This window comes from Lactuca saligna, chromosome 1 (genome assembly GCF_052625555.1).
Source record: "Lactuca saligna cultivar CGN05327 chromosome 1, ASM5262555v1, whole genome shotgun sequence".
Taxonomy (NCBI): domain Eukaryota; kingdom Viridiplantae; phylum Streptophyta; class Magnoliopsida; order Asterales; family Asteraceae; genus Lactuca; species Lactuca saligna.
This window is the reverse complement of record NC_136417.1, coordinates 60,891,535-60,910,084: the sequence shown is the minus strand read 5'-3', so window position 1 is coordinate 60,910,084 and position 18,550 is coordinate 60,891,535. Positions and strand designations below refer to the sequence as shown.

Below are 18,550 nucleotides of genomic sequence, written 5' to 3'. Positions count from 1 at the left end.
TGGCTCTAGAACTTGATTTGGGAATGAAGTATGACTTGTCTATGATTGAACAATTTCCAACAATGTTCAGTTCCTCTTCTTAGTTATACAATTTCGCTAAGATATTATTGGAAGATTAATTGTGATACAATTCCACAATTGCTAAGATGATCATAAAACATAATACTAAAGCACTCCTTTCTTTTCAGATTGAAGAATATTTTATTATTTTGCCTAATTGATTCTTTCTCTTTATTATGCTACTCTTTGAACTTTTCCAAAGTATTAGAATTCTGTTTAATCTTATAAACAAAATCATATTTATTGAAGCATCAATAAGTCATGACGAATAAAGTTACCGTCCCTTAGGGTGGATCTAAAGATTCCATATCAATATGAAATAGATCCATTAGTCCTTCACTTTCCTCACATAAAAATGTGAATAATGAATTAGTCATAATTTTCCAATGAAGAAGATTCTCCTACATCATGCAATTCAAATAGTATAGCTCCAAGTTTCTTTCCAATTGAAACTTGGTGATGAGATTTCTTTTCAATTGGTCAACTATGATAGTATCACAAGCACGTTCTAGAAGAATCAAATATCTATTGGGTTTTATGTACTCTAACATCCCTATGGTGCACATACAACCCTAATGCTTTGGAACTAAGTTTTCTCTAGTTATACATGCAATATTCATTTTTCCAAAGCATGAAGTATAACTAGCATGCAACTTTGATATGTGAATCATAAAAACTAGTTAGATGATTACCTCTTATTGTAGCTTGTAGAACTTAGCCTTATAAGAGCTTAGCACCTCAAGTGTGATGCCTCAATCAAGTCACAAACACCAAGAAAAATTAAAGGAATATGAGATAGGTTTAGGAGACACCGAAATCGGCTAGCTTCTTCTTGGAATACTTGTATGCCGATTTTGGAGCTAAGGGAACACATTTATAGTTTAGAATTTCAAGGGTCACTTGTAAACCCTAATTCATACACTTAGGCTTTTAATCCAATAACACTTCATGGACTCTCATATGAATTTAGTACATTACTAATTAATCATGGATCATTAGCCCAAATTATATGTATCACTGATTTACATAATCAACCCCTGTTAATTTAATCAATCTCCTTTTATCACTAAAGTAATTTCAAATTAATTCTTGATCAATACCAATTAAATAATATGATTTCTCAATTAATATATTATTCTTATAATATATTAATAAAACACAAATAACCTCTTTCTCAAATATCCATCCTATCAAACTGTTCTGGTGAAAGCAATCCAAAATGGATCATGCTACTATCGGGTCAAGTACATATCAATTATAGTTATAGGCTTAGACACCTAATCCAACAATATCCAATATTAATATTGTCATTATTAGAAATATAACCAACACTTTCATTAATGCCATTACAAGGAAATATAAAATAAAACTTCATTTTATATTGATAAAAGAAAATTGGAGCTTGTCCTTACAATGCATAAAAGAAAACTATGTTTCTAGACATCTTGAAGAGTAATAGCAATCTATTAAATTATCCTAACTCCTTAGTAGTAGCTCTAAATTCTGACTAACAAACATGCAAAAAGAGTCCATATCTCACAATCGGATTTAGCTCACTTTATCCAAGATTCCTTTTTTCTTTTACATCCTATAATACCACCAAAATGTGATTGCCACATTATGTATTAAGAGTCTAAGAATACGAACCTATGGAGTTAGATAATGGATGTACCTGAAGTAGAGTCACACAAATTGACTTTACCATCTTCAAGATCTTTCAGGTATTTTGGGTAGCGTTATTTCTAATGTCCCTTCAATTGGCAGTAGAAACAAATGGACTCATTGGGATCAACATGTAGAATGATCTCATAACGAGCCTTTCTTTTTACCATACGATCAAACGGTTAGACCTTGGTCGATCACTTTCGATTGGGAAGAGAAATATCTTCTAGATTACCATCATTTCCATTGTCAACATCCATGGAATTCTTGGGATTAGATCCTATAAGCATTTCTACTTCAGTAGTGCTCTTAAGCATTTTTGTTTCAGCAACTATCAACATATGGGTCAGATCAATTAGGGTCACATCAAGATTCCTCATATGAAAGTTCTTAACGAACTGACCATATAACTTAGGATGTGAAAGAAGAACCAAATCAATAGCTTGCTTCCTTGGGAATACAACACCCATCCTTTCCAGCTTATCAATGTATGATTTCATTTTCAAAACATTCGTACACACCGAAATTTCATCTTGATGTCTACATGCCAATAAGTTACTAGTCTCATATCTTTCAACTTGAGGAAAATGTGATGTTGGTAGAGTCACGGGAGGATGAGGTGGAAGAGTTGAAGGAGGATGATGTGCATTTTCATGGATTAGCATACAGTTTTATATTTTTTTAAAGTAACTAGAGTAGGATTTTAACAGAATGTTCTAGTACTTTATAGAATATACTTTTAATCTTTTATGTCATATCAAACTCGTTCGACTAATAACCATCCACCATATAAAAGAGTGGTGGATGAAAATGGCACTCATTCAATGGTCATTTTAGAGGTCGTTTCCTTATACCCCTCGTATAGCATCGCTTTGTGAATAACGCCTACAATTAATTCGATTGACTTTTCTTATACATATAGTATTAAATGTTTTAATATATATATATATATATATATATATATATATATATATATATATATATATATATATACATATATATATATATATATATATATATAATGTTGTATTTTAAAACTTTTTTTAAAACACAAGGTTATATATTAATTATCTACATTAATCATATAAGAAATTAATCAATTTAAACTTATCATGGATTTATAATTATATTTTAATTAAATTTATTATTAAATTCATAATGATAATTAAATTTAATTAATCTTATAATTAAAAATTATCTATTCAATATTATGTCCTAATATTTATGGTTTTTATTATAATTATATAATAAATTCAAAATTCGAATTTTTGACATATTTAAAACAGATAACTATGAATATTAACCACAAAAATCAGATTAGGCAGAAAATCCTGAAATTTCGTTTTAAGCTGAAGTCGCATCGTGACAGGCAATGTGTCACAGCGTGCCCAACAAAATTTTCCAAGATTCGATTTTGTCAACTTTATCTCATGTACAATAAATGTTAGACACACCTAGGCTTTAATACCACTGATGGGTTTTATAGGTTACAAAAACTATATGTTTGCGGAATTTCACTTAACACTTAAGGGTACATGCAACCTAAAGGATTTATGACATACACTTTAAATGTAACATAGTGTAAATAAAAAAAAAACTAACATGAACCCTAATATAATCAAAATACAAGAAATAGGGTTACATAACTTTGATTTGTTGAAGTAAACAAATCACTTCAATCCCTTGTGGTTGTTGGACTTGGAAAGCTTAACACCAAAAGGATGATGCCTCTAATGGCTCACACCCAAAACCAAAAACCCAAGAATGAATAGAAGAGATGAGAGATGAGGGAATTTTCGTCCACATGCCTATAGGGAATGTCAAGAACAAAATTTGCAAGCCAAGGGATCCTATTTATAGTTTAGGCAACTTGCAGAAAAAGCAAGATTTGAATCGATTAAATAACATATTTAATCCTAATTCAAATCATTTCCTTTTATGCAACCATGAGGCTTTCAGAAACCCTAAAAGAGCTCCCAAAACCGTTCATGCTTGGATGGTTCCAGAATTGCATATTTTGTTCAACTATTGAAGAATTATAATTCATCCATCGCACCTTTAATTAATTCCAATTAATCTCGAATTAATTTTAAGTTAATGGTGATTAATAATTATTCAATTCTAATTGATTTCTAATTAATTTACTAATCATATAAATTAACAAATCAGTTATTTAACAATTGATCTTTTATTAATTTATTAATCACATAATAAATTAACAATATCAATTTACTATTTCCATTTAATATACTAATTATATAATATATTAACAACTCATCTTCCCATTTGTTTATTAATCATATAATAGTCTAAGAAATTCTCTCTCTTTCTCTTTCTCTCTCTCCTAATATCATTTTAAGTTATTTTTTATTATAAGGGCAACCCAAAAAGGATTTTACTTCTAATTACAAGTATATACCAATTTAGTTATGGGCTTAGTCACCTTAATCTAACAGGATCATCCTTGGTGCTTAGATCTAGCATGCAAGCCTCATTATCATCATTTAACAATTTCTTTAGACCTTTGTGAGTATTTAAGATTCAAGCTTTATGATTCCTTGTTGTTAGATCTACACTATTATACATGATTCCTCGCGACTGTTTTGTCCGGTTGTTCCCATGACATGATCAAGAGTCATCCATGTCGTGGTTAGTGTACACTAGTTGATTATATTTAATGCACTCGTGATTTTAAATTTACTTTATGTAATTATATTTGATTTAATTTTTTTAGGTGTAACTACAACCACACATTCTTACGTCTGCTCCTCTTTATAATATCATATGGATCGGATGCATGATTTACAATATGACTATAATTCTTGATTTTATTAAGTTGTTTCTAAAAATTAATTATAACACATGAATTTAAATTGCGAGTCTTACAAAAATCATAGAATTTTATCTTTTTTCTTTGAAAGGTCTGTTAAGAATTATAAATATTCTAAACTAAATAGTGGATATATCTTATTAATATAAACAATGCGAAAAATACATCAGCAGTGGTGATTGCAAAAACTTTAATTACAATAACCAAACATAGAGTTAATGATTTATCCATAGAAGAAATTAAAACTCCTATCAACTAATCTCTTTTTTGTCAAACTAATTGAAAAGCTAGCTTTTAACTTATAAGTTAACTTATCAATAAACTAGGTCAATCTAACTTATAAATTACTTTATAAACTATAATAAACTGTTTTATAGTTTTATCAAACATTAAATTACAATAAGATAACTTACAAACCAACTTATTTTAGTTAAAACACAAATATTAACGTCACCAGTTGTGAGATGCATGTATTACATGAGTTAATTTTTTTTTTAAAGTTAAATATAAAGATCAAAATATTTGAGAACTTTGAATTTATAAGAAAATAAGAAAAATAATTAATTATTATAATAAAAATACTTTTTATCTTTTACATTTACAGATAATTTTAATAAATAAAAAATTAATTTTAGGAATTTTGAAATTAAAAAGTAAGTTAATTAATGAAATTGATATCCATGTATTACTATATTTAATAAAATTGATATCCATTTAATACTACATTTAAAAACCTTCATCTCTTAGAGAGTATGTAATTTAAGGGGAAAAAAGTTAACTAATTTTTGCTTTCCGAAATGTATGTCTAAGAATTGTTCTTCCGATCTTACAAAACAACAGGTTATCGAATGAACTACAACCCATATATATATATATATATATATATATATATATATATATATATATATATATATATATATATATATATATATATATATATATATATATATATATATATATACATGACATTTGGAAATAAAAAATTTAGACTTTTACAATATGAACCTACTAATGATCCTCCAATATGTGAAACTGTTTTATGATCGTTATTATTGACAATTATGTCTATGAGCATGTCGTATATAAGTTCTCCGACCCCGCCGACGATTTCATGAACTTATTATCACATAAGGGAGGAGGGAGTCATTCCCTCCCAACCCACTGCCACATCACTTTTTCTCTTTTATTTTTCTTCGCCTTTATTAACCCACAACACACGGAAACTCTATCTTTTTGAACCCACTCAACTAACTCAATTAAAAAAATATATAAAACAATCAAAGGTAAAATCTGAATTAGCAATAAAGTTATCGGCGGTACCATTTCCATTTCAATGGGTGGGTTGATTGGTTTCACTAACCCACTTCATCATCTCTCTCTACTTTCTCTTTCTCATTTTCTCATGTACCATGTGTTTTAAAACTTTGTATCCTGGTTGTTTTGTATTTTTATAATTGAGTGGGTTCAAAAAGATAGGATTTTCATGTATTGTGGGTTAGGAAAGATGAAGAAAAAGAAGAGACAAAAATTAATGTGACAGTGGATTCGGTGTGTTAGGAGGGAACGACTCTCTCCTCCCTAACATGTCAAAAGCATTGGATTATAGTGGGAGTCAACACACAAATAAAAACCTTATGGAACAACATGAATGATATTACATCGGCCCATAAATCAATGATAAGAGGGTCATACCAAACATCAAGTCAAGAAATTCATTTGAAAATATCATGCATGGATTTTCCAAACAAGGTTTAAGCTTGAGTGAGTAAAGGTGAAAACACGAGCAAAGATGGAAGATTGAAGCATAGGCCGATTTAAGGGCAACACCAGCTTTTCTGTTTGCAGTGAAAAAAAATTTGATTTTTTATTTACTTATTTTTCACGTATCGGCAACATCTATTTTATCTTGACAACACCTATTATATTCATGCGTCCGCCCTATTCATGCTTACATTTATTCAAGTAAAAAGTCTAAAAATCAACTCTTTTGCAAATGATTCGGTTATATTGATTCAAGTAATAAATATTCCAATGCGTACATTGCTTTCACACTTACATCCCTTCACTAAAAAATATTATGTCGCTTCTTGATTCACGTATGCTAAGACCGGAGGGTGTGGATGAGAAACCTTCTCTCACTTTTTGTGGGCCACAACACCTTTTCTCTTACTTTCCTTTCCTTCACCTAAACCCAAGAAATTGGTAGGAAGCTTCCTTCATTATTCGTTTTTTTTTATTTTTTTTAATAAAATTAATTGATTCTAATGATAATTGGAATATAAAAATATAGTGTCTATTTTGTAATTTTCAAAAACTATTTTTGTGAAGAGAATTCAGTATTGGGGTTTATTTTACCATAAAACCAAAACATAGGGACCAAATATGCCTTTTTCGGAAACTTCTTCATCGTTGAAGATGAAGATGAACCAAAAAATAAATAAATAAATAAATAAAAATTTTTACAACAAATCACAAGAAGAGAGAGAGAGAGAGAGAGAGAGAGAGAGAGAGAGAGAGAGAGAGAGAGAGAGAGAGAGGCAATCCCTCGACACATCTCCTATCCCGCACCGCCGGTGTGGTATTCCTCCAAGCGGGAATATCATTTCCGCTTCACTCCGTCCGGCCTAATATTTGCTCATTTTTGTTTCTATTTGTTAAATTACATTTTGCTCGTATGAAGGCTAAAGTTTTCACTTTTCCCCAACAATGCACATCAGTCTGCTAAGAATTACACAATTCATAATGCACCTTTTTTAGTTTGCAAGAAAAACCACCGTACTTTCAAAAAAATTCATAATTACATTGCTTACTATGTTTTCATGCTTAAGTTTATTCAAGTAAAAAAAAAAAAAAAAAAGTCTAAAACTCAACTATTTTGAAGATGATTCATTTACATTGATTCAAGTAATAAAGATTACAATGCTTACACCGATTTCATGCCTACATTGCTTCAAGTAAAAAAGATTGTAGCACTTCTTGATTCACAGATGCTAACATTTGCTCATTTATATTTTTGTTTGCTAAATTATGTTTTGCTTGTATGAATGCTAAAATTTTCCTGACAATGCACATCAAGTGTGCTATGAATCACCCGGTTTGTAGTGCATTTTTTCTTAGTTTGCAAAAAATACCATTAAACTTTAGATTTTTTTTACACTTTTGTTTAGAATTTCATTTTTCACATTTTATCCTTATATTGATTATCATATGTTAATCCCACACCGACTCAAGGAAAAAGGAATAAAAAAAACTAGTTTAACAGATTATTTGTAAATGTGAAACTTAAATCAAAAGGCCATATAAAATGATTGTCCAAAAACTATTTTTTATAATAATAACATTTTTCAAAGAATTAAGTTTAAAATTAATTAACAATAAAAATAGTTGAAAATCATGTCACAGTATTACATTGAAAACAATGGTTAATATTTGAAATTATCATCATTGATCGAAATTAAAAATGGTCAAATAAGTTACCTTTAGATTAAGCATATATATAATCATAGTTAAAATAACATTAAATTATAAATTATAAATTATAAATTAAAATAACATTAAATTGTAAAGATCATTTAGATGTTTCAGTTTTAATAGATGTTCATCTAAATTAAAAAATATATTATTTGTTTTCAAACGCAATACACAAGCCATAGGTTTAAGTCATTGATATAATAGTTTCGATTAGAGCTGTGCAAAAAAACTGAAACCAAACCAAAAACCAAAAAAAAGAAACCGTAATCAAATAAACCGAACCATTTAAAAAATCGATGGTTTGGTTTTTGTTTTTATAAAAACCGATTTGTAGGTTCGGTTTGGTTTTGCTACATCTAGATACCGAAGAAAAAAAAAAAAAAAAAAAAAAAAAAAAAAAAAAAACCAAACCAAACCGAAATACACAAAATGATGTCGTTTTATATATAAATATCACACCATTAATAAAGTAATCCATAAAATAATAAGAACTAATATTCTATAGTGTAGGTGAAACGCGTATATGATAGAAGATCCTAGAGGGTTAAAAGTATAAGAAGATTCAAATCACATACATCTCACATCGATTGTGAGATTCAAAAATAAAGATTTTTTATACTATAAAAATGAAAGAAAATAATTAATTCTACCATCTGATTATTTGTAAATGAAAATGCACATAAGAAAATAGGTACCATCTTTTTTTATTTTACAATGATTTTCATTTTGTTTAATTGGATGTGACATATTGCATATTTATATTGTTATATTGGAGTATATATATTAAATAAGTACGGGCTTTTAAAATTCAATGAACTGAGTCTAACAACGTATTAATTAAAAAACCAAAAAAACAAAATATAAAACTGAAAAACTGAAAAAAACGACGGTTTGGTTTTTCCAAAATAAAAAACCAAACCTTTTGGTTCAGTTTTGGTTTTAGCATAAAATCGAACCAAATCAAACTCTTCTCACCTTAGTTTCAATATATTTATATGTTATCATTAGTGACGGACCTTAGTGGTGCCCCAGGGGTTCCGGGTCACTGATCCGACGCCGGCATGTAGTGTAAAAAAAATTAATGTTTTTTTTTATTAGGTGCACCGGCTTAAAACACGAGTGACACTGCTAATATAGATTTATTTGGAAATTTTTTTTATTGTTATCCCTACGAAAATGTTCTGCGTCGGCCACTGGTTATCATATAGTTCAAAAGAGTTATATTCTTTTATATGAATTGTATATAAGAATTGTTATGTAATAGTTATAACATGGTTATTTCCAGCAACATAATATATCATGCACAACACGTAGGGTTCACCTAGTATTTTTATAACATAATACAACATACTTCAATCTTCATTTAAAAAAACAAATCGAACTAAAACACTAAAACAGATATGTAAGACTATATGATGATAAACCATTATTTTATTAATAAAGAAGCATATCAAATACATAATATTAACTAAATTAAATTACAAGAAAAGTACAAACACCTCCATTTGCACCTCTTTTAATTCACAAGTTTTGTGCCTTGAAGAAATGCAATACGAGCATATCAAATACATAATATTTGAAGCAAAAATTTCAGCTTTGGGCGTGTGTTTTAGCATGTTCAGCTGTCACATAAATCTTAATATGATTACATGTTATGGAACTCCTATGGCCGGAAGAATTCAGCATCTTGTGTTAGCTGTCTACAACCCAAATATGAAGCCCTTTTCCTTTGGCATCATTCTGCCATGCATCATCCCATTTCCTTCCACCCAACGGATCACAACCATGTACAACAATAATTCCGAGAGCACCCATTCCACATTCAAGGTAAAAATAATTGCCATGGGATTTCATCTCGTCCAAGTTTATGAAAAGAAAAGAAATATGCAAAAAGCTCTTCTTCCACAATATTCCATGTCATATATATTCCATGTCATAAATTTGTATATTTGTAGGTAGGTTCAAACACTTTAAAAGGAATAACTTCAATTCTGTTGATGGAAAAATGAAAAGTCAAACTGAAGTTTCCAACAAATACAATGTTACAGACTCTAATTTCATTTTCAAAAATCAAAATGATACACATTACATTATAAAAATTAAACACACAACAAAAGAAGGAAATAGTTTAAACCCTTAATAAAATCATTACTTAAAAACAACTTTGACTTAGAAAAATAATGACATAGGGAGGAAACTTATTTAGAAACGGGATAAAACAAAAACCAAGATCAATAACCCTCAAGTCATCCTGCAAACACATTAATCTAAACTAATGAACAACGAATCTTTTTTTTTTTCAAAAAATTAAACCAATAGCTATGATGAACGAAAAACAAACTGTGATTGAACAATGTCAAAGCAACTAAACTCAAAATACTTAAAAGAGTAAGAAAAGCTACTGAAAAACCACAATAAACTAGGTTACAAAATTCTCACAAATGGCCCAATAGACGATTTTTGTAATTTACTCTAAAATAAAATATATTATTCTAATTTTACAATGACAATATACCAAAAGCACATGGTACGATTTATTCTTATGGGTACATCTTAAAGAGAAGAATACTCATTGATACATAATATACAAAAAAAAAAAAAAAAAAAAAAGATCAAAGGGTTCTCCAATTTACAAACACCTCTACCTTAAACCCTACCCCACAATTCCAAAATGACACAAGATTTTAATTCAAGTAAACAACACCATAACCAAAAAAAAAAGAAAAAAAAAAAAAAAAAAAAAAAAAAAAAAAAAAGGATCAATTTGATGCTCATGTTACACATGTTTGTGACAAAAGCCTACAGCCTTCCTCCCTAAGAAAAAATCTTGCCCAACAAGAACGACACTTTTTATGAGCTTCAACTTGCCAAACGACGAAAACGCCCTTTTGAGATCAACCAAATGAAGAACACGTGCGAGAATCTGTCTCGATTCTCCGAAGATTGCAAGGTTTAAATGCGGGATATATGTAAACCAAAGAGCAATAAAATTGGATACCATATTTGGATAAAGGTAAAGAAGTGTTTTCAAGAAGATGAAGAACAAAGAAAATAGTAGATAGTGTTCGGATTTTGTGTGTGATTCAAGAACTTTTGATTTGCTTTCTGGGAAACCGATTTCATCTTGTGTTAAGTCAATAAATGGCTCAAGTCCTGAAAAAATGAGACCCCATTAACCAAAAAAGAAAGTTAAATAAAGAGGTATTGAGTTCTTGATTACAACCCCTAGTGGCATGTATGTAAATATGAAATGATACCTGTGGCTTTTTCATAGAAGTGGACAAGTGACTGTAGTTCTTTTGAACCATGATGTCGGATTCTAGTGGTTTTGTTGATGATTAGAATTGAAGGAACACCATGAATGCCAAATCTTGAGAAAACACTACATGGGAAATTTGTAAAATGTTAGGGCTTAATAAGAAACTGTTATTTATAACTTGCTGGATTTTAGTGTAGTATAACTTACATTGGTGGAACTGAAGATTGCTCAATCATTACATGATTAATTTGTGGAAACATTGAGGTAAGGGCATCGAATTTGGGTAGGAAATTGGTGGAAAATGGACATGAAGAAGCATAGAACAATATGGCTACATATGCATTCATATGACTTGAGCTTAAAAGCTTGTCAAGAGACTCTCCATTCATCTGTAAATTGGACACAATGAAGCATCAATATTAAATAGGATGTTTAAAAATGTTTATACACATGGAGGATTTTTGAAATGTTCATTGATTTTCAAGCCACTTATTGCACTTAAAACTTGTTGTATACTTGTATGATAGATGCAAATTTTCTAAGTTCATAAACTTTAAATGTATCGTAACCTAAGGACAACAGGTTTATGTCCTTCAATGTCCTAGAGTCTCTAGTAATCATTTGAAAGATGAACGACATAAGGAAGGTTTCAATGGTTACTTTGGTTATATAGGTTAAAAGCGATTCTGATACATCCCCAAAATCATTCTCTCAGAGCAAAAACCAGGTAATTATCGAAGATTATCTCTGCATACTGATAATCAACGCATTTTACTAAACACAAATAAAATCAAATTCGAATGTGCTACCGATACCAGCTTCGAAACACTTTGGAACAAATGCAACATTCAAATCAGAAATGCGAGAAACCAAATTTGAGGAAAAATCCAATTTGATTATAGGAATGTTATGAAATCAGAACGTGCATCAATTTGTTGATAATGAATATAAAACGCAGAGTTGTGTAGAGTTTTTGTACCTTGATCGGCGAAGAATACATAATCGTTGTAGGGCATTGAAGCTGTAGATCATGAAGAAACGGCTTGATTTGAGGACACGTCTGGGATGAGGAGGCGAACGAAGAAAGCGGCATCATAATAAGCATCAACAACAAAGAAAATCTCATCGATGACGCCATTTGCAATCAATGGAAGATTATCCCCACTCTCAAATTTCTTTTTTCGTGAATTCCAGCTGTTGAAGTCCGTAAAATTCTTTACGATCTATATGTATACGGTTATACACAATTCTCTATCACTATACCTCTTTTCGTCAACGAAATTGGAGCTTCGGGAAGCGAAAATCTCAAGGCTTTTGCTCGTGTTCGTGATGATTTGGGGAAATTTAATCCAAGACTTCAAGACATCCATAAAGAAATATTGCCATCTGTTTTTTGTGAAAGAAAATTAGGGCTCGAGAATCGGGTCTTGTGCTCCATTGACCGGAGCAGCCGGGGCTGAGGTGGCCCATAAACAACATCCGGATCCCCTGGTAGTTCGAACCCGATCCAACTCTTTATTGGGCACGTATGTATAAATGTTATATGTATACATATAGATATAGTAGTACATAAAGGCCCATCAAAAATATAAACTCGTATTAATACAAACATACGTTGGGGTTTTCAATTTCCTAAAAAAATAAATAAATAAATAAATAATACTTTGTCAGATATCTTGAGTGGTCATCACGAAAACATACATTGAAATTAAAACTCTCATAAATCAGTTGATGAGACTTGAATTTTTGATCATTTTTACAAATACCAAACTTCCAAACCAAATGGTAAGACAAAGGGTAAGTGTAAGCGAGTATCCATCCAATTGTAATGGAATTGGAATTTACAAATACCAAACTTCCAAACCAAATGGTAAGACAAAGGGTAAGTGTAAGCGAGTATCCATCCAATTGTAATGGAATTGGAACCGGCGGTTCTTAGGATGTTGGAACTGAAATCGGAACCAGTTATATCGATTATTAAATTTCTAAAATCGCTCTTAAAACTGGTACCAGATAACAGCTTTCTAAAAACTTTAAAACAAAAAATATATTCTTAACAATTGTCTATTCAGAGACCTCTTAATCATTGTTTTGGAAACTTTAAACCTTGTTGCTAGACTGTAACGACCCAAATTTCAAGGCCAAAAATTTTATTTTTAAATTAACGCATTTAGCAAACATTTTACCAAAACATTGTCAATAAAACATTCATTACAAAATCATAATGTCGTATTTCAACCATAACATTATAAGTATTGAAAATCAGAGTACAGTCCCAAAAACTTCTTGCGGAAACACGTGTGTGTGATGCGCTGCTACACCGCCGGCTCCTTCCCCTTCGACGAAGAGGTACCTGAAACCAAAACCAAAACTGTAAGCACGAAGCTTAGTGAGTTCCTCCATCATACCACATATCATACCATATCGTCGGTATCTTTCAACCGGTAACCTTCATCGGTATCTTTCAACCGGTAACCTTCATCGGTATCTTTCAACCGGTAACCATCATCGGTATCTTTCAACCGGTAATCAACATCGGTATCTTTCAACCGGTAATTGGGGACTATTTCACCCCCTACTACTAACATACAATCAACAGATATAAGCATACAGTCAGACATATTCGGGTACTGACCTACCCTTGGGTCCTAAGGACCATTGTCAGGGAAACTAATCCCTACCATCCACATAACATACTACTCACACAACCAGACTAAGATAATTATCACAAAGACCATTATCTTCTAAATACCCCTTTTGGGTGGGCCGACATTGTGGCCTTAGACCCACCCATACTGGAAAGGTAACTCTCCTCAATGTCGTGTAGTGCCTGAACTATCCTCGACGCACAAGTCGACTCCCAACGACTCCTTGATCCCTTCAAGTCAACACACATCATATACAACCCTAAATAGGGTCAGTCCAAGTTCAGTTAAAGTCAACATTCAGTTGACCTGACTCGACGAGTTGGCCTACCAACTCGTCGAGTCCATGCTTCTCTAATCACCCACAAAACCCCAGCTCCACTCATCGAGTCTAGCAAAAACTCGACGGGTTCACCTTCAATCATAACATCGGGACCATCTTCATCCGACTCGCTGAGTTCATCTTCAACTTAAGAACTTGTCCAGTCTATGACTCGCCGAGTTGTATGAACAACTCGTCGAGTCTATCTTCAAAGATTGGGAGATTGTTATGGACTCGCCGAGTCTACTCATATCACTCACCGATTCCCATGACTTCTAGGTCCCTTTTTCGCGTCTAAACCCACAAGGGACTTCCTTCCTAACACTAACCCATTCACAAAAAGTGTTTGGTGCACATTGGTCTCCGACTCGTCGAGTGCCCAGAGCAACTCGCCGAGTCCAGTCTTGACCAACTCCATACAGTCGATTTAAATGAGATCTAACAGATCAAAACCATAGATTTGGCCTCCTAATATCCATTTTATACTTAAAGTTCCAAACTTGATGCACATGCATGGGGGTTTTAGCTCAAAAATCCATATAAAGTGTCCTACAATGTGCATGGGGCTCTCATGGCCCTAAAGTTGGCACCTTTATGCCATGAGACCCTTCTTAAGGCCCAGATCTAAAGGCTAGAGTCCATATAACACCCTTTAAATCCGAAAATGGCTTGAAAGCCCTAAATGCACCCAAGATCTACAATTTAAAGATGAACAACCAAATGGAAGACCAAAGAAGGGGCATTTTACCTTGATTAAGCTGAAGATGGAATGAGATTCCTGGATCCACAATCCCTAAGTTGAATACTCAAGCTCCTCTTCTTCCTTCCAAGCTTCACAAGTCAAAAAAAAGCACCAAAATGGCCTTAACACACACACAAGCGGCTAGGGTTTCAATATGCAGCTCTAGGGGAGTGTTAGGGACAAGGGAGGCTGAGTTAAGGTGTTTATATAGGGTGAAAACCCTCATATTAGGGTTTTTGTCCAAACAGCACAGACTCATCTAGTCCGGTCTCTGACTTGTCGAGTCAGCCACTTAACTCCTGTGTCCAAACCGCTTGTACTCGATGAGTTGGGCCACCAACTCGCCGAGTCTCAGTCCAAAATGCAAAATACTTAATTTTAAAAAATACGTACTAGGAACCAGGTGTTACAAATCTCCCCCACTTATTTTAGACTTCATCCTCGAAGTCTGTTGCTTGTTCCTGGAAAAGCTCTGGGTAAAGCTCCATCATCTCATCCACCGGCTCCCAAGTCCACTCTGATCCCTTTCGGTGCCGCCACTGCACCTTTACCAGCTATACTCTCTGGTTCCTCAGATCCTTTGACTTCCTGTCAAGGATCACCACTAGTCGCTCGATGTAGTTCAGGTTGTCATCAACCTGAATGTCCTCTAAAGGCACTACTATCAAATCGCCCACCAAACATTTCCGCAACTAGGAAACGTGAAAGGTGCTATGACTCTGACTGAGTTCGGCTGGCAGATTCATCCTATATGCCACCTTGCCCACCCGAGCTACCACCCTGAAAGGTCCAATATACCTAGGGCCCAACTTGCCCCGCTTCCTGAATCGAATGACACCCTTCCAAGGTGACACCTTCAGGAGGACCATATCCCCGATCTGGAATTCCAAGTCGGATCGGCGCTTGTCGGCATAACTTTTCTGTTGACTCTGAGCTATCTGAAGCCTGCTCCGAACCTACTGAATCCTCTCCATAGTCTTGAGTACCACTTCGGTACTCCCCACAACCCTCTGACCAACCTCACCCCAACATATCGGGGTCCTGCACTTCCTCCCGTACAACATCTCGAAGGTAGGACGATCAATACTTGCATGATAGTTGTTGTTGTATGAGAACTCAGCCAAAGGAAGGTAAGTATCCAAACTACCTCTGGAGTCTAAGACACACGCCCGCAACATATCCTCCAAATTCCAGATGGTCCGCTCACTCTGTCCATCTGTCTGCTGGTGAAAGGCGATGCTAAAATGCAAACGAGTACCCAACTCGTCATGAAACTTCCTCCAAAACCTGGAAGTGAACCGCACATCCCTGTCTAAAATCACAGAAACTGGCACACCATGTCGCGCCACCACCTCCCGGATATAAATGTCGGCCAACTTTTTGCCCAAAATACTCTCCTGAATCGGGATAAAATGGGAGCTCTTGGTCAATCGATCGATGATGACCCAGATCGAATCCACTCCCCGCGCGGTCCTGGGAAGCTTTGTGATAAAATCCATCGTGATGTCTTCCTATTTCCACAGCGGAATATCCAACGGCTGCATCTTGCTGTGAGGTCTCTGATGCTCGGCCTTGACCTTCCTGCAGGTCAAGCACCGCTCTACGTACCATGCCACATCCCGCTTTATGCAGGGCCACCAATAGTCCAGATGAAGATCCTTATACATATTCGTCGCCCCGAGATGAATGGAGAACTGATATTTGTGCGCCTCCTCCATTAGAACCCAGCGCACACCCCCGTGGTATGGCACCCACACCCTACGGTGTAGTGTCAGTAATCCTCGGTTGTCATAGTCGAAGGAGGAAACCTACCCCACGATCCGCTCGCTCTTTCGATGGTCCTCCTTCATGGACTCCTGCTGTGCCACCCAATTCCGCTCCCACAGATGAGTCACCGCTGTCATCCTCAGGCAGATATCCCTGATTGGCGCTGCCTTGCAGCTAAGCGCGTCGGCCACCACATTGGCCTTCCCCGAGTGATAAAGGATCTCGCAATCGTAATCTTTTACCATGTCCATCCGCTGACGCTGCCTCATCTTTAGATTCGGATTATCCATGAGGTACCTCAAGCTCTTATGGTCCGTGTAGATGGTACAGAGAACCCCATAGAGGTAATGATGCCAAATCTTGAGGGCGAGCACAACAGCTCCCAACTCCAAATCATGCGTCGGGTAGTTCGCCTCGTGAGACTTCAGCTGCCTCGACATGTAGGCAATGACATGCCCTCTCTGCATCAAAACTGCGCCCAAACCTGAGATGGATGCATCGCAATACACAACAAAATCCTCCATGCCCTCTGGCAGGGCTAAGATTGGCGCCTCGCACAATCTCTGTCTTAGAGTCTCGAATGCGGCCTGCTGCTTAGGCCCCCAACGAAAGACTACGACTTTCCTTGTTAGCCTGGTCAGGGGTACGACTATCTTGGAGAAATCCTGGATGAATCTCCGATAGTAGCCGGCTAATCCTAGGAAACTCCGAATATCAAATGGAGACTTCGGAACCTCCCATCTCATCACAACCTCCACTTTGGTCGGGTCCACTGAGATTTCGTTCTGGTTGACGAGATGCCCAAGGAACTACACCTCGCACAACCAGAATTCACAATTGGAGAACTTAGCATACAAGTTCTCCCTCCTCAAAATCTCCAGAACCTCCCTCATATGCTCCTCGTGCTCCTCCTACGTCTTGGAGTAAACCAAGATATCATCAATAAACACTATCACCGACCGGTCTAACATCGGTCTACACATGCGGTTCATGAGGTCCATGAACACGGGAGGAGCATTGGTGAGCCCGAAGGGCATCACCACAAACTCGCAGTGACCGTAGCGCGTCCGAAACACAGTCTTCTGCACATCCTCCTCTCTGACCCTCATCTGATGGTATCCTGAATGCAGATCAATCGTGGAGAACCAAGATGCTCCCTATAGCTAGTCAAAGAGGTCATCAATCCTCGGGAGTGGGTAACGATTCTTCACCGTTACCTTGCTCAGCTCCCGATAATCTATACACATCCGCTGCGACCCGTCCTTCTTCTTCACAAACAGAATCGGGGCTCCCCAGGGAGAACTACTCGGCTTAATGAGTCCTTTGTCTAACAGCTCCTGCAGCTGTGTAGACAACTCCTGCATCTCAGGAGGAGCCAACCGATACGGTGCCTTGTCTATCGGAGCCGCACCAGGGACTAGGTCGATCCTGAATTCCACCTGCCTCTCCAGGGGTATCCCACGCAACTCATCGGAGAATACGTTCGTAAACTCACGCACCACGGGCACATCGCCCACCGCCGCCTTACCCGCCTCCCGGGTGTCCATAACATAGGCGACATATCCTACGTAACCCTGCTGAAGGTAACGCCAAGCTCTTGCAACTGAACATACCGCTGGTCCTTGTTGTGGCCTCTCGCCCTGAACTACCAACTCTCCCCACTTGGGGTTCTGATCCGAACCAGCTGATGTGCGCAATCTATCACTGCCCTATTGGGGCTCAACTAATCCATGCCTATAATCACCTTATTTCCCCTCAACGGAATAGGAACCAGGTCTACCAAGTAATGCTC

The 18,550-nt window shown here is 35.1% G+C and overlaps 1 protein-coding gene across 1 annotated transcript; it reads right to left on the bottom strand.

Annotated features, from left to right (window-relative positions):
* Positions 1-10,535: 10,535 nt before the first annotated feature.
* Positions 10,536-12,685, bottom strand: LOC145037446 (5'-adenylylsulfate reductase-like 7). The gene is made up of 4 exons (XM_078986097.1): positions 12,262-12,685; positions 11,490-11,671; positions 11,281-11,405; positions 10,536-11,176 (listed from the first exon to the last, which is right to left on the bottom strand). The coding sequence occupies exons 1-4, from the start codon at positions 12,418-12,420 to the stop codon at positions 10,800-10,802; spliced, it is 843 nt and encodes a 280-aa protein (XP_078842223.1). The 5' UTR covers positions 12,421-12,685; the 3' UTR covers positions 10,536-10,799.
* Positions 12,686-18,550: the final 5,865 nt, after the last annotated feature.

Bases quoted from the DNA above. Each gene is read 5' to 3' on its own strand.
- LOC145037446 (XM_078986097.1), bottom strand. From the start codon at position 12,420: ATGGCGTCATCGATGAGATTTTCTTTGTTGTTGATGCTTATTATGATG. The intron at 11,672-12,261 runs GTACAAAAACTC...TCCAATTTACAG, and splicing joins TGTATTCTTCGCCGATCAAG to ATGAATGGAGAGTCTCTTGA. The intron at 11,177-11,280 runs GTATCATTTCAT...TCATTTTTTCAG, and splicing joins CTTCTATGAAAAAGCCACAG to GACTTGAGCCATTTATTGAC.